This window comes from Diplodia seriata (assembly GCF_021436955.1).
Source record: "Diplodia seriata strain FDS-637 chromosome Unknown scaffold_6, whole genome shotgun sequence".
Lineage (NCBI taxonomy): Eukaryota > Fungi > Ascomycota > Dothideomycetes > Botryosphaeriales > Botryosphaeriaceae > Diplodia > Diplodia seriata.
The window spans coordinates 1,409,807-1,435,393 of NW_027117313.1; the positions used below are offsets into that span (position 1 = coordinate 1,409,807).

At 59.1% G+C, this 25,587-nt stretch overlaps 9 protein-coding genes across 9 annotated transcripts; 4 read left to right on the forward strand and 5 right to left on the reverse strand.

Moving 5' to 3' along the window:
- Positions 1–606: 606 nt before the first annotated feature.
- SLS55_006330 (uncharacterized protein) lies at positions 607–1,123 on the reverse strand (the record flags this gene model as incomplete). The annotated part of the gene is made up of 2 exons (XM_066777760.1): positions 607–842; positions 907–1,123. The coding sequence occupies 2 exons, from the start codon at positions 1,121–1,123 to the stop codon at positions 607–609; spliced, it is 453 nt and encodes a 150-aa protein (XP_066631855.1).
- A 3,378-nt stretch (positions 1,124–4,501) lies between these two features.
- Positions 4,502–7,448, forward strand: SSN6 (glucose repression mediator protein; the record flags this gene model as incomplete). The annotated part of the gene is made up of 8 exons (XM_066777761.1): positions 4,502–4,664; positions 4,727–4,930; positions 4,986–5,068; positions 5,122–5,301; positions 5,361–5,453; positions 5,507–5,663; positions 5,724–5,968; positions 6,027–7,448. The coding sequence occupies 8 exons, from the start codon at positions 4,502–4,504 to the stop codon at positions 7,446–7,448; spliced, it is 2,547 nt and encodes an 848-aa protein (XP_066631856.1).
- A 1,208-nt stretch (positions 7,449–8,656) lies between these two features.
- Positions 8,657–10,042, reverse strand: SLS55_006332 (uncharacterized protein; the record flags this gene model as incomplete). Its single annotated transcript, XM_066777762.1, has 2 exons — positions 8,657–9,550; positions 9,599–10,042. 2 exons carry the CDS (start codon positions 10,040–10,042, stop codon positions 8,657–8,659), a joined length of 1,338 nt encoding a protein of 445 aa, XP_066631857.1.
- A 485-nt stretch (positions 10,043–10,527) lies between these two features.
- TRP2 (anthranilate synthase component 1) lies at positions 10,528–12,522 on the forward strand (the record flags this gene model as incomplete). Its single annotated transcript, XM_066777763.1, has 5 exons — positions 10,528–10,539; positions 10,651–10,799; positions 10,853–10,926; positions 10,977–12,103; positions 12,280–12,522. 5 exons carry the CDS (start codon positions 10,528–10,530, stop codon positions 12,520–12,522), a joined length of 1,605 nt encoding a protein of 534 aa, XP_066631858.1.
- Positions 12,523–13,368: 846 nt separating this feature from the next.
- SLS55_006334 (uncharacterized protein) lies at positions 13,369–14,392 on the forward strand (the record flags this gene model as incomplete). Its single annotated transcript, XM_066777764.1, has 4 exons — positions 13,369–13,443; positions 13,502–13,682; positions 13,734–14,215; positions 14,270–14,392. 4 exons carry the CDS (start codon positions 13,369–13,371, stop codon positions 14,390–14,392), a joined length of 861 nt encoding a protein of 286 aa, XP_066631859.1.
- Positions 14,393–17,144: 2,752 nt separating this feature from the next.
- COX11 (Cytochrome c oxidase assembly protein cox11, mitochondrial) lies at positions 17,145–17,926 on the reverse strand (the record flags this gene model as incomplete). Its single annotated transcript, XM_066777765.1, has 4 exons — positions 17,145–17,191; positions 17,247–17,694; positions 17,749–17,818; positions 17,880–17,926. 4 exons carry the CDS (start codon positions 17,924–17,926, stop codon positions 17,145–17,147), a joined length of 612 nt encoding a protein of 203 aa, XP_066631860.1.
- Positions 17,927–18,620: 694 nt separating this feature from the next.
- SLS55_006336 (uncharacterized protein) lies at positions 18,621–20,158 on the reverse strand (the record flags this gene model as incomplete). Its single annotated transcript, XM_066777766.1, has 7 exons — positions 18,621–18,868; positions 18,923–19,233; positions 19,294–19,515; positions 19,574–19,679; positions 19,756–19,824; positions 19,878–19,974; positions 20,021–20,158. The coding sequence occupies 7 exons, from the start codon at positions 20,156–20,158 to the stop codon at positions 18,621–18,623; spliced, it is 1,191 nt and encodes a 396-aa protein (XP_066631861.1).
- Positions 20,159–20,960: 802 nt separating this feature from the next.
- ERC1 (ethionine resistance protein) lies at positions 20,961–22,566 on the reverse strand (the record flags this gene model as incomplete). The annotated part of the gene is made up of 2 exons (XM_066777767.1): positions 20,961–21,871; positions 21,921–22,566. 2 exons carry the CDS (start codon positions 22,564–22,566, stop codon positions 20,961–20,963), a joined length of 1,557 nt encoding a protein of 518 aa, XP_066631862.1.
- Positions 22,567–23,342: 776 nt separating this feature from the next.
- SLS55_006338 (uncharacterized protein) lies at positions 23,343–25,135 on the forward strand (the record flags this gene model as incomplete). The annotated part of the gene is made up of 4 exons (XM_066777768.1): positions 23,343–23,593; positions 23,647–23,677; positions 23,729–24,776; positions 24,828–25,135. The coding sequence occupies 4 exons, from the start codon at positions 23,343–23,345 to the stop codon at positions 25,133–25,135; spliced, it is 1,638 nt and encodes a 545-aa protein (XP_066631863.1).
- Positions 25,136–25,587: the final 452 nt, after the last annotated feature.

The window sequence follows — 25,587 nt, forward strand, 5'->3', positions numbered from 1 at the left end:
GCGAGGAGCTGCGCAAGCACTCTAACAAGCCCTGCCGCCATGCCATCATCGCCGCCCGCCAAACGTCCTCCATCAGCACGCCCGGGTGCCTTTGCTGGCTCGTGTGTTCGTGTGCTCGTCCGCCGTCTCTCCAATCGCGCCGATCTCCCGCAAGCCGTAAGCCTAGGTACCGCCCACAACACAGAGGCGTGATGAGTCCTCATCTAGACGGCGGCTTTCCACGCTGCCATGCGCCCCTGGGCCGGCCCATGTCGCTGCATATGTAGATGTTTCAACGTGCCCGCCTACAGGAATGCTGCTCATCTTGGTCAGCTGCAGCTGTCGTGTCCAAATGAGCCGCCGTTTCTGCTTGCGACCGCGTTCCCCACACCGGCCGCTGGCTGTGCTGTGCTAACATGCTGCTCCGATGAAATGCTGCGCTGATCGGATCCAGATTCACCTCGTTGTCCGACCGCACTTAGCCGGGCATGGGCCGAACGATTTCGGCTGCCGAGCCTAGTCCGTGATGGTCTACATCTTCACAACGCACATGTAGCTACGTGCTCTGACGCCGTTGATTTCCCAGGCTTCGTTACGGTATTCTACCAAACTTCGCGAGCACCGTCTTCACGACTCGATGGCCACTGCCTTCAAGCCCACAATCTTCCCACCCTTCTTGTCCAAACTGACCACGTAATACTCTGCCCTCGTACTGCCATGCTGCACTCTGAAGATAGCGACATCCTGGCTTCCAGCCTGCTTGACTGCATCCAGGACCTTCGCGTACTGACCCTTTGGGTCAAAGTCGTCCTGGCTGACGCTGGACGCGTCTGATCCGTGTCCAATCAGCTTGGCGAATTCACCTGAGCGTGGCAATTATGTTAGCGGTCTGCTCGCTTTGGTATTGGAGAAGTTGCGCGTGCTGACCTTCGGAAGGCAGGGAGTCGGCATTCCACTTGAGGCTGACGGGCTCGAACGGCTCGTCGGCGTCGGAAATGTAGTATTCTTCGACCTGCAGTAAAGCCTGCGGCACCTCGGAATCTACCGCCTTGGTCTTGATGGACTTGGACTGAGCCGAGGGCGCGGCGCCCGTGTCCTGGTTGGCCTTGTCCAGGAAGGCGGCATAGTCCTCGTCGGAAGCCATGGATGATGAGTTGGAGAAGGGGCGTCTGCTTCCTATAACGTGAGCCTTGGAGGACGCTTGGAGGACGGCAAGGGTAGATCCAGGGCGGCGTGGTGGAGCAAGCGCGTGGGAGCAGGCGCGCGCAAGAAGAAGCGGGCTGCGCCGGAGTCTGAAGGCGTATGACATTGCCCCACGTTCCCCGCGGTGCGGTAAAGGTTCCAAGATTTCTCCTACTGTTGCGAGGGCGACGCGGAAAAGCTTGGTACGTCATTGCGCCCCAGCGGCGTCCCCCGGGCCGGGCTGGCCAGTCGCACTCCAGCACTCCAGCACTCCAGCTGTGGCCTCCATCAGCAGACCCACGTGCACACTGGCCGGCCACGACCTGACGAAGGCGTGAAGGCGTGCAGCCTGCGTGTGCCACAGCGCAGTATCCCCTGGGGCCGGCGACACGAAATTCGCACGTGACCGGCAACGGCAGTGTGACAGCTCACCTGAACAGCCGTAGCGACCCGACCGAACAAGCGTCGGCGTTCCGGGACTGACGGTGGAGTCGGAGGAAAAAGCGCCATCTCATGTGACCAGGGCGCTTCGCCAGCCCACGACTGGCTTCCAGCAGCCCCTTTGCGAGTGCTGGCCCCGCTCCACCATCTCCGCTGGCAGTTCCCACCCGCGACCGGCCTGGGCCTCGTTTTTGTTCTAGCGCCGTTCCATGTGGGGGGTGCCTCCGTATCCACCGAGATTCGTCGACCGCGATTCTCGCTCGTGCCACTCTTGTCCCTGAGACCCTCGAGTTCTGACGCGGTGGGGCTAGCCGCGAGTTTGTGATGAGCCAAAGCTTAATGTCGAACGACTTTGCTGCCACGCCGTGGCTGAACCGCCCAACGCCTGCCTTAATTCCCAAGCACCACAACACGCCCGTCCGCCGTGCAATGGTGACGCGAACGCCCTTCAACCGATCCGATATGTTCTGATTCTGCCCGCATGACTGTCTGTTGTGTTGTGCATGCCGTCATGCATCGCCGTGCTGCCCACGGACGAGGAGGCGGTGCACAAACTGTTTGAGATAGCCGCTGGTCATTATAAGCCTTGCCCTGGCGCCTTATGTCAGCTTATCCCGCAACCCATTGTCACGGCCCTCCAAGCTCTCCAATCCTAATATTCGCCATGGGACATGTCGTCCTTTGTGTGTGCACTGTCTCACTGCTCGCGGCTGTTGCCAGGGCCGCGAAAGTGGATTTACGCCCAGGGCGGGGCGGGCCGCCAGTGAGCGGTTGTAATCGGCGTCTTACGCCAATCTGCAAGCCTTTGACTGGTGCTGACTGGTGTGTAAACACTTTTTTCTTTTTTTTTTCAAGCATGTCAGCGGCCCTTGGATGCTTTCTTTTTCGAGGCTACAGAAGCTGTTTTGTCGATGTTGTTTGGCTGTAGCTTGGTTATCTCATGTAACTTTCACATTTTCTTCAGACACAGGCTGAAGATTCCATCGCATCGTCACCCATCATTGTTGTTTGGTCTCCTGGCATTAGCGGGACGATCGAGCGAGAGCTTAGGATCGTCACAGCCACACGCAACAGGCGGACAGATCGGGGAAACGCAAGCGTCCCGCACGCATTTCAACCTGGTTTCGGTCGCTTTGAGAAACAGGCCCGTCATATGCTTGACCTCCAGCGACAGCGGCACCGCTAAGACAGTAGCAAGCCATGGGCTGCATCCTCACGAACAAGACGGCGATTCTGGATGCATCAGCCCTCCTACTACAGTACAAGCGCAGCAATTGTATTGCCGAGGTTCTCAAAATAGAAGCCCCTGGCCAGACCGGCTGGGCAGCGGGAAGATCGAAACCCCAGGAACCGCCAGAGCGCCGCGCCGCAAGCGCACCTTGAGCGTTGCCGAAAACCGCCGCTCGGGCGGCAGCATCACAAGCGGGCGCCTTAAGGGGGCGTCGCTGGCGTGGAGCGGCGGTCGCGGCGGATGCGGAAGGAGGCAGAGCGCTTGGGGCTCGTAGGCTTGTAGGGGAGCCAGGCGAATCTTCATGTGCGTAGGGCAGGTGGGGGCGGGCAGAGGGCGCCGTGGTTATATGACGGGGCGGGCGCACAGGGATGGCCAACGACATGGTTCCTGCCGGCGGCGATAAAGCACGTTGGGGCCAGCGCGATGACAGGGGACGGAGCGCGTCATGCAGCAGCGCGCAGTGGCCGATCCCGCCTTGAAACGAGGGCGGTGGCACGCAGCGCGGCGTGGCCAATGGCGGCGCAGAGGCGCGGACGGTCGCAGCGGGCAGGCTGGGCGGGGGCGCCCGTGGCGACGAAAGCAGGCGTCACGACGAGAGGCTGGCTGGGCGCGCCGATCCGCAGCGATGGGGCACGCGTTACAGCCGACAAGTCGCAGCAGGCGGCCGTTCGTGTGCTTGGCCGTGGGCGGCGTAGATCTCGCACAGAAAAGCCACCTGGTGCAGGATGCGCGCACAGGGCTCCGCGAACAAGGGTCGGAGGCCAAGGCGTGGGCGGCGTTCCTGGGGTCGCGGCAACGTTGGCGGAAAAAGAAAGGCGAGCAGAAGCGGTGCGACGCGGCGGTCTCGCGTGCTGGCCGCCGTCAACCCAAGCTCCACCGCGCCCCGGGCCCGGCGAAACGGTCGCGCTGCTGCTTGGGCGGCGCTGCTGCGAGGCTGCTGCGAGGGCGCGGCGCGCAGATTCGTGCGGCGGCGGCGGTGCGCCTGTCAGCTGCGCGGCGCCGGCTGCTGCACCCCGGCCGGTGTACTTGTGCTGCAGCGGTGTGGTGGGCGACACACACGGGCGCGCGGCTGGGTGGGGCGTGCGGGAATGATGGCTGCTGCCCTGCGCAGTACCATGGGAAGGCAGATTGAGAGCAGCCGCGCCGTCTCCGCCGCGCTTCCCTGCACGCCAAGCGCCTAGCGCGAGCGCGCTGAGTCGCCTGTCGAGCCCGCTCAGAAATCTTCCCCTAACCCAGCCCTCTCGTAATGCAATGGGGCATCTCCTCTCCCGGCCCTCACTCGAGTCCCGTCGCCTCCATCTCCCGCGCCTCTGCCTCGCGCCTCCCATCCCCATCCCCATCCCCATCGCCCCCTCCCGCCCGCCCTGCACCATCCCCGCCGCCGCTGCTCAGCGCCCGGCCTGCGCTCTCTGCACCGCCTAGCTAGCACCGCTGCTGCCATTGCGTGCCGCCGCCCACGCGAGCTGGCGTTTCATTTGCTCAAGCCGCCGCTGGACGAGCCGCGACCCGACAAGCCCGCGTCGTCCGCGACTCTCGGCTCGCCGCCCGCTGCTCAAGACCGCATCTTGAGGCATCGCATCGCGAGCACGCGCCCGCGAGTCTGAGCGCCTGCCCTTGCGAGAGCCGACGCCGCCCGCCCTCTAACCACCACGGCAACGTTCGCGCTACATGGCCACCCACCAACAACCGTCCCCGACGGCGGGACTGCCCACCCACCATGGCCCGCCCGGCCACCCGCAGCCTAACGGCCATGCTCCCTTCCAGGCCCAGGCCAAGGGCGGCATCTCGACCGTCCTCACTCAAGCGAACGAGCAGACCTGGCTCGCCCTGGGTACGCCCTTAGCCCTCCGTCCCTCCTCCCGTCGCGCCTGGCGCCTACTGACCCACGCATAGGCAACTTGTCCGAGATGATGAGCGACCTCGACGGCGCCCGCCAGTGCTACGACCATGCTCTGCGCCATAACAACTGGTCCGTCCCTGCCATGCAGGCCATCTCGTGCATCCTCCGGAGCATGGAGCAATTCCCCGCTGCGGTCGAGTACCTCAAGAATATCCTGAAGATTGATTCGAACAACGGCGACGTCTGGGGCAGCCTTGGTACGTGCTCCGCTCTTGTCGCGCCCGTCTACCTATTCTCACCGCTTGTCTGCAGGTCACTGCTACCTCATGATGGACGACCTGCAGCAGGCTTACTCTGCCTACCAGCAGGCACTCTACCATCTGCAGGATCCAAAGGTATGTAGCTAGTCTCCTGTCTGGGTCTGTGTACTCTCTGACGTTTACACCAGGAGCCCAAGCTTTGGTACGGTATCGGCATTCTCTACGATCGCTACGGTTCGCTCGAGCATGCCGAAGAGGCATTTTCGCAAGTGATGCGCATGGAGCCGAACTTTGAGAAAGCGAACGAGATCTACTTCCGGCTTGGTATTATTTACAAACAACAGCAAAAGTTCACTTCCAGCCTGGAGGTATGTCCAGTTCAATTGAAAACCAAGGACGCCACCATTTAGATGCTAAAGTATCGCAGTGCTTCCAGTATATTGTCAACGATCCTCCTCGGCCGCTGACGGAAGAGGACATCTGGTTCCAGATTGGTCACGTGTATGAACAGCAGAAGGATGTAATGGCGTCAACTCATCGTAGGAGAGAGAGTGCATAGCTGACATTATCTAGTATGAGTCGGCGAAGAACGCCTACAGGCGTGTGCTCGATCGGGACCCGAACCATGCCAAGGTCCTTCAGCAGCTCGGTTGGCTCCACCATCAGCAGAGCAGTAGCTTTGAGAGCCAGGAACGAGCCATTGAGTACCTGGAGAAGTCCGTTGCATCGGGTAAGACCATGGACTCATCATCAATTGGCGCTCGTGTGGTCGACTAACGCCGAGTTACAGATCAAAGTGACGCCCAGAGCTGGTACCTGTTGGGTCGTTGTTACATGTCGCAGCAGAAGTACCCGAAGGCGTACGAAGCTTACCAACAGGCTGTCTATCGTGATGGCAGGAACCCGACCTTCTGGTGCTCGATTGGCGTCCTTTACTACCAGATCAACCAATACCGTGATGCGCTCGATGCTTACTCTCGTGCCATCCGTCTGAACCCCAACATCTCTGAGGTGTGGTACGACCTCGGAACTTTGGTAAGTTTGCTTCCTGCGTACACAACAGCGCCTAGCGTGTGGCACTGACCAGTCCCAGTATGAATCCTGCAACAACCAGACTGCCGACGCATTGGATGCGTACCAACGTGCAGCTGACCTTGACCCGTCAAACGTGCACATCAAGGCACGCCTGCAGCTGCTGCAGAACGGCCAGCCGACGAACGGTATGCCGAACCAGAACAGCGCGCCGTTGCCACAGGACGTTCACCCCCAGGCCTACCAACCAGGAGCCATGAGTGGTCCACCGCAGCCTCAATGGGGCGGCCCTCAGCCTTCTCAGCCTGCTCCTCAACAGCCTCTGCCTCCGGCTGCACTTGGTGGCGGTAACGACTGGAATAGGCGCCTTGCTGGCATTCAAGACCCGCAGATGCCGGCGCAGCAGATCGGTCCCTACGATCAACGCGATCCTGCGCTCAGACCAGGGGCATCAGCTCGCCCCGCTAGCCCGAGGCAAGAGCCCCCCAGGCAGTTCCAAGAGCCGCCTCGACTGAATGCTGGCCCAGGACCGGCTCGTCGAGGCCTTTCTCCGTCGCCCAAGAGCCATAACGCTGCCCCCAACCTGTACCAGGGCGGACAGGCGAACCTCCCCCCGCAGCAACAACCGCCGCCGACCCAGCAAGCACCACCGCAAAGCCAGCCGAACAGGATCGCCAACCCCAATTATGGAGCTCACGCCTCCAACGGACCTGCCCCGCCGGCCTCACTGAACGGTCCGCCGCCACCGGGACCTGGACCGGTGCCGCCCTATGGCCGCCCTGCAAGCCCTCCTCCCGAAGTTCGCCCCATCATCCAGAGCCAGGCCGCATCTCCAAACTCGCACTACGCTCACCAGAACTATCAGCACCACCCCGACCCTGCAGCCCCCGGAGGAATTGCGAGTGGCGCCCCTCCGCCAGCTTCAGCCCTTGCTGCCGCCGAGGCCGCCGCTCGTGATCGGGATGAGAGGACCCCAACTGCTCCAAAGCGCCTGCGGGAATGGGAGGATGACAACAGTCCTGCTCACAAACCCCCTGCAAATGACGAAAAGCGCCAGCGCCTTGACGACGACGAGCCGCCTCGCCGCCCTTCTCCGCCAGAGAGGATGGCCTCTCAGACCTCGCAGGTACAGCGAACCCCCCCGGATGCAATTGAGGCACGTCGCCCCGAAGAGCAGAGACACATCAATGATGGATACCACCCTTCGGAGGCGGCGCACCATCCTCCTTCCCTTCCTGCAATTCATCCCCCGCCTCCACCGCAGACTCCCCACGCGGCGGAGCAGCCCAAGGAAGAGCGTAAGGAGCAACACGAGCCGGCAGCTCGCAAGATGGAGGTTGATGAAGACTACGACGACAGTGGCGATGACGAAAAGCGGGTGCAGCAACCCCCGCGCTCCGAACGCAACAGTCCACGAAGCGCAAGCGTTACCAATGGCGTAAACCACACGCCCACTCCGATGGAGACTAAGCCGCCCATGTAACTGTTTGGTTGATATGGCATCGGGCATCGCACGGTGTTCTCGCGCAATCTTCTGTGGGCATGTCCCTTCCACTTTCTTTCTCCTCTTTTCCACTACCATGCGATTAATCTTCTTCTGTTCAAGTGCAGTGGCAATTCCTGTTCCTGTCATTCAGTGTAAGTGATGTGGACAATCAATCGTAGGGAAGTAGGTTCTGGCGCAGTCAGCGGGTAAGGGAGCTAGGATTGCTTTGAGCGCTTGACCGTTGTTTGGGGTTGCTTTGTGGAGGTAAGAAAAAAAGGCGGATGTTTCAGGGTTCTCGCTTTCTAGCGAAATGTGTGCTGGAATAGTGTTGTTGTATAGAGCGATATCCCCAGCGTTACTCTTCGTCTGTTCTTTCACTGTCTCCATTCTGTTAGATTGACCAATGACCTCGTCACGAGACCATGCCTGTCATGCGACGACACTGCATCCAATGATGGCATAGGTCGCATTGCTATCTACAAATCATACCGATCCTGTGCACACACCATGGTGGGTGACTAGCGTGCTTCGACTACCCATGTAGGGAGAGTGCAGTGTGTCTTACACAGGACAACCCTTTGTGACTAATGCCGGCATGTCCCACAATCAGTCAGAGCATTACTCGAAGCTGGGGAAGACCGGGGCTCTCTCTGGAGAATGAAAGCCTAACTAACGAACGTTCAAGGGTCAACTCGTATGTCAATAGTGCATGAGGCCTATGTCAAAGTACATCGAAGAGTGAACGAGTTCGATATTTCCGCATGCAGTTCTCAAAGATGTGTAAAGCATTTGTGAGCATAAATATTTCTGCGTCATGCGAGCATGAGCGAGCAAATTTACATAGAAATGAAAGCGGACCGGACTTAAAGCTGCCAACCCTTGCATACTGCATTGCAACCAGAACAGTCAATCAATTCTCCACTGGCCAGTTTTCTCCTCCCCCCATCAGGTTGTCAACCGACTTCGACAACCAAGAACGCCTAGATTTAGATGGGTATCTTTGTGTCTTCGTGTGCATTCCTTGGGCGTTACATCATCAAAAAGCAACCTTAGCCGTGAAACGCCAAAAACAAGGATATAGCCAATTTTAACAGTGTGCAAGAAAGAGAGGTTTGCAACAATACAAGACCAGAAAACGATACTTAGAAGACGGGGCGTGCGGATTGACGGCCACTAAGGCCGCAGGCCGAAAGCGAAAGCAAGCTCTACTCGGCCGTGGAGTACTCGTCGTAAAAGTCATCGTACATCCCAACGCCAGTGACGTCAGATAAAGCATCCCAGATGCTCTTTCGAGGATCTGTTAGAAGTGTCTTGCTGATAGTGAATTGCTTCCGGCCGGAAGGCCACAGACGGGCGAGAAAGCCGGGACTAGGCTGTTCCATTGACGGCTTCTGCTGTTCGTCGGCATGGCTCATCGAGACTGGACTGGAAGCAGCCTCTTCTGTGACGGAATCTTCAAGCTTTACGCCGTCTTCTTCAGACTCCTCGATAGCCTCGGACTCCTCGGCAACCTCAGGCTCCTCGACAACCTCAGACTTCTCAACAACCTCAGGCTTTTCGACAACTTCTTCAATACGGGCAAGAACGGGAAATGGGTCGCTCGCGCCCCTTGCGTGAATACCAGGTAGGTTGCGAGAACGGCGGGAACTCTTTGGCCTGAGGTTGCCGTCTTCCAAATTAAGGAAGGCCGAGATGTCGGCCGCCAGCTGGTGTGCTTCGCCCAGAAGGTTGGGATCCACAACGCCGGAGAATTTTTCCCTACGTTCACGGAACTTTTCATCCATCTCGTGCCACTCATCAGTCCAACGCTCCATGCTCTGCTTGAGAACATCGCTGCCGTCCTGACCCAGGTGTAGAGCGGACTTGACCTCAATGGCCATGAGCTGGAGTTTGAGAGACATGAGTTCGGTGAAGTCGGACTGCAGGTCCGTGCGCAAAGACTGGTTCTGGGTGCGGAGTGATTCAATCTTGGAGCGGAGAGCGGCGACTTGGGCCTGGAGGATGTCGTTTTGGGAACGGAGCGACTTGTTCTGGGACTTGAGGTCGTCGTTCTGCGTTTGCACCCTGGTCATGTCGGCCACGAGGCCAGTCTGGTGATCCTTTCATGAGTTAGGGTCCCTCCCGACAAGGACCTGACATGCTCTTACCTTCATCTCTAAGAAGCCCTCGCGTAGCTCCATGGACATCCGAATCATGGTGCCGTAGACATCCTCCAACTCTTCGTCGGCGACACCGCCCTCGATGGGTAGAAGGGGGACATGCTCGGCGGGAGATCCCCTTTCGTCCGTCTCGTCTTCGACGAAGAGGCCGGAGTCTTCGAGATCGGCGCGTGTCTGCGTATCGGGGACGGCGAAGAGGGCGTAGAGGTTGTCGAGGGCACGCTGGACATGGTGGGCGACAGGCTCGATGGGTTCCTCGCGAGTGACCTGGACGGCCAGCTGCGACAGCCGGTTCAGCAGCGCGCTTTGTATCTTGGACGTGTGCTGCGGGCCGGCGGAGAAGGGACTATCGGAGTAGTAGTCGGAGAAGGGCGAGTCGTGCAGGACAGCACGAGCGGGCGGGGTGCTGGGACGACCGGCGTTGGTCGCCATGGCGGTGGAGGCGGGCACGCGCGAGAGCTGGGGGAGGGTGGAGAAGGGTGGTAGAGCGGCGGAGGTAGAAGGGGTGGGAGCGTGCTTTGAAAGGATTGGTGGAGACGAGGGCCCGGGCGCACGCGTCTAGTTTGCACTCGACAGTCGCCTGCCCATCGCCTAGGTGACGGCGGCCGAGGGAAGCGGCACGTCGTGGAGCGTTGGTCGCGCACTGGAGGCGGGATAGAAGAGTACAAGAACTGGGCAGGGCTGAGGCTGGTCACAACAGCGGTTGCCAGCCCCGCCAAAACACGCGCCAAGCCTTGCGCTGACTGGCTCTGCGGGGCGGCAGCGCTGACATCAAGCGAGCAGCGTCACCCGCCGAAATTGTCGCGTCTCTGACTGGTCTCGCGTCTCCATATCCCGCCATTGCTGCTGCACTTCCTCCACAAGCCACCTCTCCAGTCTCGCCCCTGCCTGCCTTCGCCGCAGCTGACGGGTCCATCATGGCGTCGCGAGTAAGCTCCCCCTCGCGTCCGCGCCCGTGTTGGCGGGGCTGCGGTCTCGACCGAGGAGCTCGCATCAGACCAGCTTGCCCGCCGCTCCCAGAGTGCTGACCACGATTCCAGCCAGCCATCGAGCCCTCGCTCGACACAGTACGCGAAGTCCTGGCGTCGTATGCGCATGCGCCAAACCCGCCGAACCTTGTGCCCGTGTGCTCCTCCATTTCCGCCGAGTTCCTCACCCCCACGTCCATCTACCTCAAGATAGCCCACAAGTCAGTGAGTTGAGGCTCTGCACGTCCCCGGCGCTGTGCTGAGAGCCTGCCAGGTCCAAGCTATCCTTTCTCTTTGAGAGCGCCGCCACGACGGAAACGATAGGCCGGTACAGCTTTGTTGGTGCAGGTGCGTCTGGACGCCGACGGGCACGCCGCTGCCTCTGACTCAGTATACAGAACCTCGCAGCGTGCTCAAGACCGGGCCTGGCCATGGCCCCGAATGCGATCCCCTTCCGCTCCTCGAGGAGGAGCTGGCCAAGTCCCGCGTTGCCGCCGTGCCGACGATGAAGCTTCCGCCCTTGACCGGCGGGGCCATTGGCTACGTTGGCTACGATTGCGTCAGATATTTTGAGCCCAAGACCAAGAGGGATATGAAGGATGTGCTGAAGGTGCCCGAGAGCTTTTTCATGCTGTTCGACACCATTGTCGCCTTCGACCACTTTTTCCAGGTCGTCAAGGTCATCACGTACATGAAGGTCCCTGAGAACCTTGATCAGCTGGAGAGCGCGTACACGGATGCCCAGACGGTGGTTCGAGAGACGATCGCAAAGCTCAAGCGTGAGGACGTGCCGCTTCCCGAGCAGCCTCCGATCAAGACCGACCTCGAATACACGTCGAACATCGGGCAGGAAGGGTACGAGGGCCACGTCCACAAGCTCAAGGAGCACATCAGCAAGGGTGATATCATCCAGTGCGTGCCGTCACAACGTTTCTCGAGGCCCACCTCGCTGCATCCTTTCAACATATACCGGCATCTACGCACCGTAAACCCTTCGCCCTACCTCTTCTACCTCGAGTGCGAGGATTTCCAGATAATTGGCGCGAGCCCCGAGCTGCTGGTAAAGGCTGATCAGGGGCGCATCATCACGCACCCCATTGCAGGCACGGTCAAGCGGGGCAAGACGGTGGAAGAGGACGAGCGGCTGGCCGAGGAGCTGCGGAGCTCGCTAAAGGACAGGGCCGAACATGTCATGCTTGTGGATCTTGCACGCAATGACGTGAACAGGGTCTGTGACCCACTTTCCACGCGCGTCGATCGCTTGATGGTGGTGCAGAAGTTTTCGCACGTTCAACACCTGGTATCCGAAGTCTCGGGCGTGCTACGGCCCGAGAAGACGCGCTTTGATGCGTTCAGATCCATCTTTCCGGCTGGAACAGTCAGTGGCGCGCCCAAGGTTCGCGCGATGGAGTTGATCGCCGAGCTGGAACAGGAAAAGAGAGGGGTTTACGCCGGTGCGGTCGGCTACTTTGGATACGGCAGCGTGAATGAGAAGGGTGAAGAGGAGGAAGGGGCCATGGACACGGTAAGTGGAATGCGGTCCTTTCCCCAGTCGTTGATGCACATATCCCGTCCTGAGTCGAGAACGTCATCCCGTCGCGGACGGATGCGGACGGTATCTTTACGTTCGTCGGGACGAGCGCTTCAACTCGAGACGAGGAATGGGCAAAGGCACCGGCTTTGATGGCTAACGTGAAATAGTGCATTGCGCTGCGTACTATGATGACCAAGGACGGCGTTGCATACCTCCAAGCGGGCGGAGGAATTGTGTTTGACTCAGACCCATACGACGAGTGGGTGGAAACAATGAACAAGCTTGGGGCGAACATGCAATGCATCACCTCGGCGGAGAAAAAGCACCTGACGGAGCAGCAGGGCGCCAGTCAGGGCCAAGTGGACGGACAGGACGCGGCGCAGGCACACATCGATCTGGCGGCGGGCTAGGCGCGGAAGCCGGCCCTGTGTTCGAGGTAGCGTGCAACTAGATTAATCAAGCTCGTCGTGCAGGTCGCCGGACGCGGGAAGTGATGCAATTGAATGGGGAAAGCTGCGGTGAAGGCGGGCGCTGGTTGGTCGGACGGTCAGGAAAAGGCCGAGCGGTGGGCAGGCCGTGATGGAGCCGCGAGGGCAAGGGACCTGGCCGAGCTGAGGTTGACGACGGCGGCGCGATGGTTGCCGGGGGGCTGGGCCGGCGGTGGCTGGTGTGCCGACGCCGCTCCAGGACGAGCATCGGGCGAAACAGCGCGCGCTGCCGTGGCACGTCCGGACAGGCGTCGCTGTGCGACGGCACGGTGTTGACTTCATTTCCCGTCCATGCGACACGGGCTGCGGTGTGAGGCAAGGCCTCATGTTCCGTGCGCAAGTCGATGACGAGGCGCGTGGAGAGAATCATGGTGATGGCAACGCGGTCTGGCGCAGCGCCTGCCTTGGACGCTCCCGACGGTGCTAGCGGCCCAAGCTACCCGTGTCTAGCAGATCGGCGCAGGGGCCGGCGCTGGCCTGAGCGGCAGCCTGACTTCACACGCACGCTGGTTGCTGCTCGCTGCTTCTGCCACTTGCAAAACAAGATTGCAGCTGCGGAGATGCGGCAGCCGCGAATGACTGCGGCCGCGCGATGCTGCCGCTGCCCGCCCACATATAAGTCCCATCCCAGCCGCCCTTTTCTCCCTCATCGTCGCCTGCTACTTAATTGCCTGCTCTCCTCGCCTCCGCAAACATCACCTAGCAAGCATCCTACTGCCTGTTATTCCTGTCTCTGCACCTTGTCGAACATCTCACGTCTCTTCCATCATGAAGTCCTTCGCCATCCTCGCCGTTGCCTCCATGGCCATGGCCCAGAGCCTCTCCGATCTGCCTACGTGCGGCGTACGTTTCCCCTGCCATTGTGCCGTGCCAGGGCCCCTTCGCTGACACGGACTTGCAGCAAACCTGCGTTAACAACATGGTTTCCATTGCCACCAACGAATTCGGCTGCTCCCAGGGGGATGTCTCTTGCCAATGCAATAACGCCGACTTCGGCTACGGTCTTCGCGACTGTGCCAACGAGGCGTGTGGAAGCCAGGACGCTGCCTCCGTCATCTCCTACGGCAACAGCTACTGCGCGAGTGAGTACCGACCCGAGCGCCCGGTAAAGCCTATGAACTGACATGATGAAGATGCCGTTTCCAGCGCTGGTTCTGCGGCCTCGAGCTCGGCTTCTGGTTTGAGCGTGCTGTCCTCGGCCGCATCGACTGCTTCGAGCGCTTCGGCCTCCGCAACTGGTACTGGTGCCAGCGCTTCTGCAGCGAGTGCCAGCGGCTCGAGTGGCACTGGCGGTTCCAGCGGCGCATCGAGCACCCCCTTCACGACTCAGCCCCTGGTGGCTACCATTTCTTCCTCTGGCACGGCCATCACCACCGTCACTGGCTCCTCCACCCTGTACACTGCCGCCAGTGGCGCCGCCGCCTCTGCCAGTGCAAGCGCTTCCAATGCCACTGAGAGCGCCGGTGCTGCCGCCTCGTCTGCCACCTCGTCAGCTTCGGCTGCTGCCAGCTCTGCTGTTTCGTCGGCCTCGGGTGCTGTCTCGTCCGCCACTGAAAGTGCCGGTGCCGCTGCTTCGTCTGCTACTGAAAGCGCCGGTTCCGCTGCCTCCAGCGCTGTAAGTACCCGAACATCTCCACAAGCTCTTCCCAGCCACTAATTCGTGCAATAGGCTTCTGGTGCCTCTGGTGCAGCCTCTTCTGGCGCTGCGTCTGCTACCGGTGCGGCTGCTCCCTTGAGGACGGCCGGCTCCATGCTCGGCGCGGCCGGTATGGCCATGCTGCTCGCTCTGTAAGCAGCGAAGATGAATGGGCGAGGCGGAATGGGCGACGGTTTTAATGAGGCAGTTTCGGGCAGTACATGAGTGGTGGATATGGCAGGAACGGGGTGTATTCCTCGTCCTCTCAACGCGCATTTTCTTTTTTTCTTATGCCCATTACGACAACCGCTCAGATACCCTATAGCATGAGCGAGAGCGACGACCCTTAATTTGGTAGCCTTAGCTAAATAATGCAAGACTGCGAAGCAGCTCCCAAGTTGGTATTTGGTATTTGGTACGTGGTGCACACGGGGCACGCGTGAGAAGCGTTGGCGTCGCACGCGACAATGTCGTGGCATCATGATGATGACCGATCCACATAGCAGGGAAGGGGCATGGATGGTTAGCAGGTCGACGTGGACAAGCTTGGACGAGAGGAGATTCAGCAAAGGATTGGAGCAGAAAAATGCAGATCAACAGCGAACGTTCCCCACATCTGCCGCTGCCGGCATCCCGAGCACAGGCTGCACGGCTCGAACCACCTGCAATACGGATGCTACGTCATCGCGGAACTTGGCGCCGACTGTCCAGGAGAACATGGAAGCTTTATTATTGTGGCATGCAAGGGCGATGTACATAATAAGGCGCAGCTGCGGACGACGCCTGCCGTCGCTCTACCACCGCGTGCTCACGAAGCGGGATCGCACTGAAAATTTTGCGCGGCCGGCCGTGCGGGTGTGGTCAAAAAGCCCCTGTGAACGTGCGGCTTACGTACGTGCGAGCCAGCCTTTCCGCAACCGCAGGCTTCTCGGATGACGAGTGTAGGGAGCGGGGTGAGTGAGGGATGGCACAGATGGAGGGCCAGGCCCCTGCAGCTGTCGACCTGAACATATGGGTCGGGATCCATGGTTAGCGGCCTCTGCTGGTGCACCAGCCATGCTTCGTCACTGACGGGACGGACGGCGCAGGTGCTGACCCTTGGCCAAGCAAAGTGACGCTGGGGTCCAATAATGTCGGATGGCTGTGGTGATAACACGCTGCCCCAATCGCTGACCACGAATTGCGGGAGGCGGGGAGAAAATCTAATAGTTCCAGCGCCTCGCTATCGCACGCTTGCTTCTTCTGGCTGTTAATGCAACTCCGCATTGATCGCTTCCCAGCCTCCGGCAGCCGCTTTTTAGACCCTTGCGACTTGGCTAGCTTACTGCGGGTGCAACTCGGCTGCGCCAGAAGCGGCTCAGGATCGCCAAGTCTTCGACTCGCAACAGAGATGGGAATTGAAGCTGTTGTGTTCGTTTCGGTCCATATTTCCATAGTACATGTTTGTCCGTATCAACGCCACATGGAAGGCTATCCATCTCGATAGTATGGGGAGGACGCTTCTACGTCATACTTCGAGTGGTCTTGAACAACGACATCTCGATGTGATACGCCGGGCCTTGGAGTTCGGGTAAGAAATAATTCTTCTAAGCTTGATGTCTACGGGAGCCGAGTCTGAGCCAAGCTAGAATCGAATTCATACAGCGACCCTGACTTGGCCGTAGTAAGCCAGATGTTTCATGTCGGGAAAACACCGAGAGCAGATAAGCGATGGCATTCATCTTGCTACGGTACGCCGAAAGTCATGTGATCCCTATATAAGTCAACTTATGAACTCGACTACTGAAACTGGTGCCGTGTAAGAAGCGTCATTGATGAAAATTTACATCGCTGGGACTTCCTATTCATACGAAGGTCCACAGTAACAACTAGAGTGTGCGAAGAGAAACACTGCGGTCTGTAGCAGGGAATCGGATTTCTGATGATAGTGAACAGCGGATGTCTATATCCTGGAAATACGTGATAGCAGCTCGAGGGTAAAGCGAGGCGAAGGAAGAGTGGGCAGCGTGACTGTAGGGTGGACAATTCCTTTTGCCCCACACCATTCATACATGGTCAGTTGAAGCAAATATCCGGACGTAAGTGTGGATATTAAAATATAGGATTCCATTACCCTTGTGACCAGGGTGCCTACTCTATCCTCATGCAGGATTTCACCAGGGAAGGTCAAATCAAGACGGATTCTGTAATCATGTGTCAAAACCGCTCTGATCTTGAACTGATTCAGAGCGAGTATAACCGCGCCACGAAGAATCGGCCTCATCCTCTGAGCACCCAGCTTCTCAGGTTTCTCACCAGCACTGGCTCTTGAGGGAGAGAGCCCTGGCGGACAATGCGGCATTCATCGAATGCCGTCAAGGCGGCCTCGCCAAGTTCACTCCACAGGACGAACGGGACTTGGAGGGCCCAAGCGAGGAAGATGCGGGACGGTCTTCCAAGGGACCTGACGCGAAAGATAAGGCCCAGAAGAACAAGAAGACGAAGGCTGCAAAAGAAAAGGATGTGCCGAAAGGCTCGGGCACCACCGTCTAAAATCGGGATCACTGACATGATGCTGACAACTCTACTTACGGCCCGGACTTTGATCCTCTCCAGTCTTTCTCCTGGGCTTCTTACGGGCGCCAATTCGACGACTCAGTACAATTTCCCCCATCTACTCCGAATTTGCTTTGCGTTGCTTCATTGCCCTCTTCACACTTGATCATACCTGCCCACCATGTGGACGTGCCTTTGTTTACTGCTAGACATGGCTTACGGACCGGACTTCGTCGGGCCAATTCCTCTAAGATTACCTTGGTATGGTGCTACAGCTAGCCTCATACTTCACCAGGTGCAATGACTTCTGTGACACAAGCGCAGACAGTTTTGATTCTTTTGCAAACGGCTATGGAGTCTACAGGTCGTTCTATTACGCAGCCACCGGCGTCAAGTGACCGTCCTTGTCATATCTTGCTTCTGCGAGAACAGTCAGTTTTGAAAGAGAAGGGAAGAGAGGGAAAGAGGGAGATACTAAAAAATGAATAGGATAGTACTATGCTCTCGATGCCCTTCATGTTAATGTCGTCGACAAAGCTCGGATCGATGTAGAAGAAGACAGGCATGTCGACGGTTTCGCCCTTGTTCAGCCGTTGCTCTTCGAAGCAAAAGCACTGGATCTTGCTGAAGTACGGAGCGACCTGGCCGGGGGTGACGCTGTAGGTGGCCACGCCGATTATGTCCTCGTCGCTCATATTTGTCGCTGTGTAAAAGGCCAGGGCCGTCTCGCCGGGTAGGACGCGCACCTCCCGTTGCTGCGGCACGAACTTCCAGGGTAGCACGTCGGAGACGGAGCCATTGAACGTGATTCGAAGTCGACGCGACGAGGTGACGGGCTTGAGACGTTCGGCGGGGTCGCCGTCAAGGGAAGCGTGAGCGGCCGACTTGATGGGCTGACCACCCCAGCCGGTAGTCTGGCAAATCTGGAGACGGTGGAGTTAGACAGGCAGCTTTGATCGCTGGGGAATGTGGCCTACCATCTTATACATTGGCACGGAGCCATACGACAGAGCGACGGTGCCGAGGATGATGCTGAGAGTGTAGTAGCTGCGAGGGGCCATGATTAGCCACAGGGGCGCGTCAATGGCAGGCCGATGACCACACATACGCAGTGGAGCGGTTCTTGTTTTTATACGGCTCGCGTAACTGTTCCATGGTGGGCGCGACATTCTGGGTGGTACTCTGAGCAGGCTTACCGGTGCCGCTGATGTTTCGGAGGGGCGAGGCTCGGGGCACGCGCGAACGCATGGCGGCGCGGGCGCAGCGGCTGCATGTCCAGGCTGCAGAGGATGGGGCGCGCGGCGCGAATGCGCGCAGTAGTGACGAAGACGCATTCATGGTGGTGTTCGGGGGTGCAAGAATGCCCGCCGTCTCGGTGGTGAGATGCGCGCTGCCGGCGCCACGCTAGTCGCAAGAGGAAACGGATCTTATCAAACCGCCGAACTTGCCGAACGCCCAGTGATTGGCCGGCGTGCTTTTACACATTGTATTATAATTCCACCTCCCTGGCCTGGGCCACTGTAGGAATGCAGGCATCGGGTTCGAAACAGAGATATGTATGGCTGGTTCACAGCGGGTCACAACAGTGTTTGACTCGTCTTATCAGGAATTGGGCCTGTTTTTGGAATCATATGCCTCGAAAAGCTTATACCAATCTCTATATATTTTTGCTTCAACTGATATCACTGGTGGGCCACGCAAGGACGAATCCACTGTGACGTTTTCCACGTGCGTAGACATCAAGGTACCCACACCGAGACAACAAGGTACCGGATCCGCCGCTTCATTCCAAAGTCCACGTTGCGTTCATTCGTAAAACATACACTTCAGTCATGTCGATTCGATGTTCTCAGAGCTCCTCCATGTTGTCGCCGACGGTATTGAGGCTGAGAGGGCCGCGCTTGACCATGATGGTCATGACCTCGTACAGCGCATCGGCAGCAGCCATGGTCGTGTGCTCGGCGTTGGTATCGTACGCAGGAGCAACCTCGACAATGTCGGCGCCGATGAGGTTGATGCCATCAAGACCACGGATGATGGTGCGCAGCTCGCGCGTCGACCATCCACCCGTCTCGGGAGTGCCAGTGGCCGGGGCGACTGCACCTGTCAGCGTCCGCTGTCGAAAGAGCTTGCATTACGGGGAGTACTCACAGGCAGGGTCGAGAGTGTCGATGTCGATGCTGAGGTAGACGGGCCGTTCGGTACCGACGCGATCACGGATCTTCTTGATGATGCCGTCCATACCAATCGTGTCGATCTCACGCGCCTCGACGATCTCGAAGCCGCAGTAGCCGTCGTTCTCATAGTCGGAGAGACCGGAAAGCGTGGTGCGGATGCCGGCGTGGATGTTGGAGTCATTGGCCAGCAGTCCCTCCTGCGCAGCGTGGTAGAAGTAGGTGCCGTGGTTGATCGAGGCCGTCTCGCTGGGAGCGCCACCGAAGACCTTGGGCCGCCACGTGTCCCTGGTACAAGCAAGGTCAGTCAATCGCGGCTCTCCAAGTCAGATCAAGCTGAAGCCTTACAGGTGGCTATCGAAGTGAATGACGCTGACGGGTCCGTATTCACGGTTGATGCTGCGCAGCAGAGGCAGCGTGATGGTGTGGTCACCTCCAAGAGTGATGACACGCGGCAGGGTTTTGCCCTTCTTGGACAGGCCCTTCATGTGCGAATTGGTCGAAGGAGAACGCGAGAGAACGCTGTTGTGGCCCTCCTCGATCTGCTTGATGGCCCAGTTGTTGTCGAACCTGCATCGCCGAGGTCAGAGTGGGCCCCGGGTAATGGGCGCGCTACGGAACCACTCACGAGGTGACAGGGATGTCTCCGCAATCAATGACAGTGGCCCAGCTATTGAACGGGTTCGCGTCGAGGGGAACGTTGTAACCACCGCTGAAGCCGACCCTTCGTGAGCCTTCGTCCCAGACATGCGGCAGAGGTCAGCGCACGTGCGCAAAGTTCAACATACTAGAGATTGAGGCGGCGGGAACCTTGTCTGATACCGCTGGGGCCGAAACGAGCACCAGGCCGGTAGGAGGTACCGGTGTCAAACGGAGCACCTACGCGGGCGTTGTCAGTCAAGAGCTTGGAAACAGCACCAGATCCGACGTACCGATGAAGGCGATGTCGTACTTGACATCTTCGGTGGAAAGGCAGGGCGAGTACTGGATGCGACCAAAAGTCGAGATGCCAGAGAAAACGGAGTCGGCCTGAGCAATCAGTCTCGCAGCCCTCAAACGGGCCAATGGAGCTCACCTGAGTACCACCGTCACCGGGCAAGGTGTTGTACCAGAGGCCCTTGTGGGGACCCTCAATTGGCCGCTGGTCGTGGCCGTGGTCGCCGTGGGCGGCGGTGAAGGCGGCAAGGCCGGCAACGAGGGCGAAGGTCTTCATTGTTCTCCTCAATGCACTGCGGAAGGCTGGGATTGGAGAAGCTTGAGGAACAGACAAGGCGGGCGACGTGAGGACTGCTTTGTATGCGGGCTGGTCAACCGCGGCCGCATTTTCGCGTTAGGTAAGAGACGATGGCCGGCTTGCTGGGCGCCTCTCAGTCCCCGCTGATGTGCTGGGCTGGCAGTCGGTTCGATCTTACTACATGGCCTTACATGGCAGCACGGCGGGCAGCCATTGGCTGGAGAGCGGCGGTGCGATAGAGCTTGTCCCGCATGTTGGAGCAAGCCCCGCCGCGGCGGAGGATCGGCGGCAGAGCAAGCTCCCCAGCTTCCTCGCGTTACCTAACCTCGTTTCTCACCTCGCTCGCTGTCACTTCCCAGCTTCTTGCGTTACCTAACTGCGTTTCTCACCATCTGCGTATCCGACCTCGCTGCAGATCAGCTCCTCGAGCCAGTAACGTCGAGCTGCCGGCCAGAGATTGCGAGAGATATCGGCAAATAACCAGCAAACGTCATTGCCGCGCCCGCAGCAGGCTTGCTCCCCTGGTCGTGTCATATCGATAACTTAGATCCATGACGCGCCCCGTCTGCCCAGCAGCGCCGCCGGCCGTCGATGCTGCAGCTCGGCATGGCGGAGATGCAGCCAGTCGCACATGCAGCCCGTCTCCAGTGCGCATGCATGCCAATGCTAGTGCTCACGATGCTCCCGTTGACTCGGAATAAAATCTCTAATCTTTGATTTTGACTTTTGGTCTTGTGGCATTCTATGGCCCTGGACATGGACAAGATGGTGAAACCCGACTCTAAGTATCCTGTGCTCCGAGCTCTGCCCTCTCGCCGTGGTCCATCCGCTCAAACGCCTTTCGGACCTGCTTGTCCCAATCACTGAAAGCCACAATAACCCACTCCAAAACGCCCACCAGGTAGAGCGCGATGCATTGTCCGACCCAGAGGCCGGCAAGGCCCCAGCCATGAAAAGCCAGGTAGATGCCCAGTGGTAGCGCGCCGCAGTAATAGCTGACAAGGTTGACGGCAGCACCAATGTGCTGCCTTCCCATGCCCCTGAGTGAGCCTCCGCAGCTGCCGTTCAACCCGTCGGCGATTTGGAAAAGCGCAACATAGGGCATGACCTGGGCCGTAAGCTTGACCACGTCCGGATCGTCGTTGAAGATGCGCGCATAGAAGTCCTTGACGCCCATCAGAACGGCAAGGACAAGTGCGCCCAGGATCATGCTCAGCCAGGCCGCTGTATTGGCCGCTCTCGCGGCTCCTCTGGCGTTCCGCGCCCCCAGAAGATTACCAACACGGGCGCTCGTAGCGACCCCGACTCCGAAAGGAATCGTGTTCATTACTTGGTCAGTCGTCATGATCACGCTCTGCGCGGCGAGGGGAATTGTTCCGAGGCGGCCGGCAGCCAGGGCAACGATCTCAAACGCCCACCACTCAGTTCCTACGTGGATGACACCGAGAAACGCGAGGCGTGAGAAGACGCGCAGGTTGGAGAAAGCCTTCCGGGTCCAGCCACCCCAGCACTCCCATCCGTGGACAAAGCGTGCATATGCAAGCAAAAGCAGAAAGGACAGCCAGTAGGAAATGCCGGTGGCGAGGGGTGCGCCGAGAAGGCCCATGTCGAACGTGTAGACAAACAAGTAATTCAACCCGGCATTGAGGGGGGAAGTGATCAGGAGCACATAGGTTCCTGGTCTCATGATTTCTGCGTGGCGTCAGCCAATTTCGCCTCGCCCGATGGAAGATAGACGCACCTTGAGCCTGCAGGTACTTCTTCATGCATTCGAAGTAGATGTAGCCCAGACCTCCAGGGACCAGTACAGAGAGAAATCTGGCCGAGTCTCGGGCAATGTAGTGCTCCTGGCCCAGCAGCTTGAAGACGGGTTCGGCGCAGAACCAGAGAATGGCGACGGGGATGTAGAAGAGAGCCAGGACGAAGAACGAGCGCTGCAGGATGATGCCCAGGTCATGCTTGTTCTTGCTGCCGGTGAAGCTCGCGGAGGCCAGGGTGTCGATTGCAGTGGTGCCACCGAGGGCTATCAGCCAGGCGGTGGCCATGGCAAACATGTAAGAGAAGGCGGCAGTGGCCAACGCCTCGGGCGACAACCTGCCCACGATCAGGACGGATATGGTCTGCAGCGAGTTTTGCAGCGTGTAGGCAAGGATGACTGGAATGGAGCCCTTGAAGAGAATCCATAGCTCGGCCAGGACGAGCTGGGTGGAGCTGCGGTCTCCGTCCTCCAGATCGAAGACCTCGCCCTCTTCGCGCTCCCGCGGAGGCAGCAGCGAAGTGCGCTCGCTCGCGGATCCCGAAGAGTAGTCATCGCGCTTCCTGTCCCGGCGCATGAAGGCGGGGAGCCATGGCTTCGCGCCGGCGATGTCGTCCTGCCTGCTCTCCATGCTGACGGAGCGAGGGGTGAGGGTCGAGGTGGTGGGAGGCGGGAGCAGTAGAGCGCTGCCGTGGCGGCGGGGCTCAGGTCAGCCAAATACATAGCGCAGCGCCCATGGCGCAACGGGGACTATCACATTCACAGGACATGGCGGATTGGCAAGTGCAGGAGGTAGTCATGCAGACAGTAACAGCGGCGTCGGAAGCAGGCCTATCGTAGCGGGCGGCGCGATCGGCAGACGTCAGGGCACGGTGGTTGACGCAACGGCACCGGGAGTCGGGAGCAGTGAGGTTGGCGTGCGGAGAGGCTTATCGTAGTTGACTAAACGGCGCGGGTAAGTGTCATGCGGGTGGAGCTGGTCGTCGGGCGGGAGGCGTGCGGGCCGGCAGCGAGTCGCAACCGCCTCGCTTGGGCGGCTGGGCCGGCCTTGCCCTCCTGGGCGTAACAATACAGGCTGCAACCTAAAACAGTGGACCCGCACCAGCCGCGAATCACGCCCAGCTGCCTGCTCCGGCCCTCGCTCGTCCACGAGATAAGCGTCAATCAGCCAGATGAGCCTGCGATAGATGTGTGGCATTCTTCAGTAATCCCACACGGCATGCCACGCCCTGCCTCCAGACGCGGTCGCAGCTGCCGCCACCTCCCCGGCTCGCCGCCGCCTCCTCTGCTTTGGGCCCGTCTCTGTGCTCTCATATAGCCCCGGCTGTCGCCCTCCCTACCCCCGGCTGCCGCCCTACTTGTCCCTCAGCCGCAGCCCTCGTCGACAATATCCAACATCGCGCTGCCATGGATCCCGCCGGCAACCCTGTGGCGCGGTCTCCTGTGAGTGAGAGGGCGGATGACGAACCCAAGCCCGACGTCAAGGGCAGCGACGGCAGTGACGGCAACGAGAAGGGTGTTGCTGCCGTCGAGACGGATCTGGCTGTGGTGTTGAGAGACGGCCTGGCCCTCCATCCGCAGCCGACCTCAGACCCCCTTGACCCCCTGAACTGGCCCAAGACAAAGAAGAGCATCGTTCTTGCAATTGTCATGTCTCTGTGGGTGCCCTGCTACTCCCTGAGATGGTCGCCTGGACTGACCGTGTCATTAGTTATTTCTTGTTCACGTATTTGACAACAACCGTAAGGAACCCCTTTAAACCGGACGGCGGAGGAGGGCTAATCTTGAAACAGACCGTTCCGTCCTTCGCCCTTGTCATGGAGCAATACGGCATATCGCTCGACCAGATGAACTGGACGGTTGCCATCCCGGCTTTGGGTCTTGCTGTCGGCCCGCTGATCTGGTCGTCGCTGTCAGACATCTATGGCCGGCGGACCGTCTTCCTTGTTGGTACCACCATGGCCTTTGCGTCGACCATTGGTGCCGCAAAGGCCCCCAATTACGGCGGATACATGGCCGCAAGGTTCTTCCAGGGGCTTGGCGTTTCTCCTGCCTCGACGGTTGGCCTGGCCATCATCAACGACATGTTCTATGAGTACGAACGCGGGGAGAAGGTAGGCCTTTGGGTCCTGGCTCTCGACCAGGGCCTCCTCTTCGGCCCGCTTATTGGCGGCTTCATGAACATGGTTGACCAGTACTGGGTCAACTGGCTCAACGCCATCCTCTTCGCCATCGTTCTCCTCGCCGAGATCTTCTTCCTGCCGGAGACGCTCTACCCGAGAAACCAGATGCTGGCCAAGATGCCGTATTGCGAGAGCGACTCGGCAGCGGTGGACCTGGAGAAGACTGAGCGCAGGCCGAGCATTGCCCAAGACGTTGCCTTGAAGCGAACACTGCAGCTTCCCTTCCTGAACCTCAAGCCCATTCCTGGCATGCGTCATCCCAAGGCATGGGACTCGCTCGTCCGCTTCGTCGCCACCTGGAAGTATGCCGCCGTCTCCGGAACCATTTGCATCTACTCGTTCGGCTGGTACTGGTGGATTCTGTCCGTCATCACCTACATCCCGACTGCGTACGCCCAGTACCAGCCGCAGATCCAGGGACTCCTGTTCATCGGTCTGATCCTCGGCACGCTGTTTGCCGAGGTTTTCTGTTCCGGCCGCCTTTCAGACTGGCTGGTGAAGAAGTTGGCCAAGAAGAACGGCGGGGTCAAGGTGGCGGAGATGAGACTCTGGCTTGCGTATCCTGCGAGTCTCGTCACTGCGCTCGGGCTGATCATCTGGGGCATTTCCATCGAGAAGCAGTACCACTGGATCGTTGGCCAGATTGCCTTTTTCCTCTGTAAGTCCCAAGCTCTTGTTTGCTTTGCTAGGTTGCTGACAGACGGTGTAGTTGCGGCCGGGATCCAGATGGCAAATACAGTCATGGCGGCGTATGTAGTGGACTGCTATCCTCTCCAGTCGATGAGCGTCATCACCTTCTACGCCGTGGTTTTGAACTTCAGCGCCTTCGTGAACCCGTTCTTCATCGTCCCGTGGGTGGAAGCAAGCGGATACACCTGGACGTTCGCGGCGCAGGGAATCATCACCTTCTTCTTCTGTGTGCCGGCACTGGGTCTCATGCACTATTTCGGACCTGCGATCAGGGCGAAGACTGGACAACCCGGCTGGGTCAATCCCGAGTATGATTCCTTCATCTAGGCCAGCGTCTCCAGAGCATAGGGGTTTTGGCGCAGTAGTACTTGTAGATAGACAAACATTGTGTAAGAAACTGTCTCTCGGAGTGGTGAAGGTGCGGGAGGGAGGTGTGGCACGGGCGCGGCGTTGCGGCGACCGGGCTATACTTATAGATGCTCCTTGCGGAGAGCATGCGGTCATATCGCTTACCTTAACAGCCTTGGAACTGGCGTGCGGTGGATTGCGTTTGTCATGAATTGCCTAGGCCTTGGCGTTAGGTAACGAAAAGAGCGACCGCAACATGACTCGGGATCATGATTCGCCTGGGACATTGCCGACTCAAACATCCCTCAGCCTGCGCCTGGCTGAGTCGTCGCTGACAGAGCCGGCGCTTCGCCTGTTCGATAAGTAGGTAGGGCGTAATCCTTCGCCGCAACCAATGGCGTCTGCCGAGCTCTTATCCTTCCCCGTCCGCC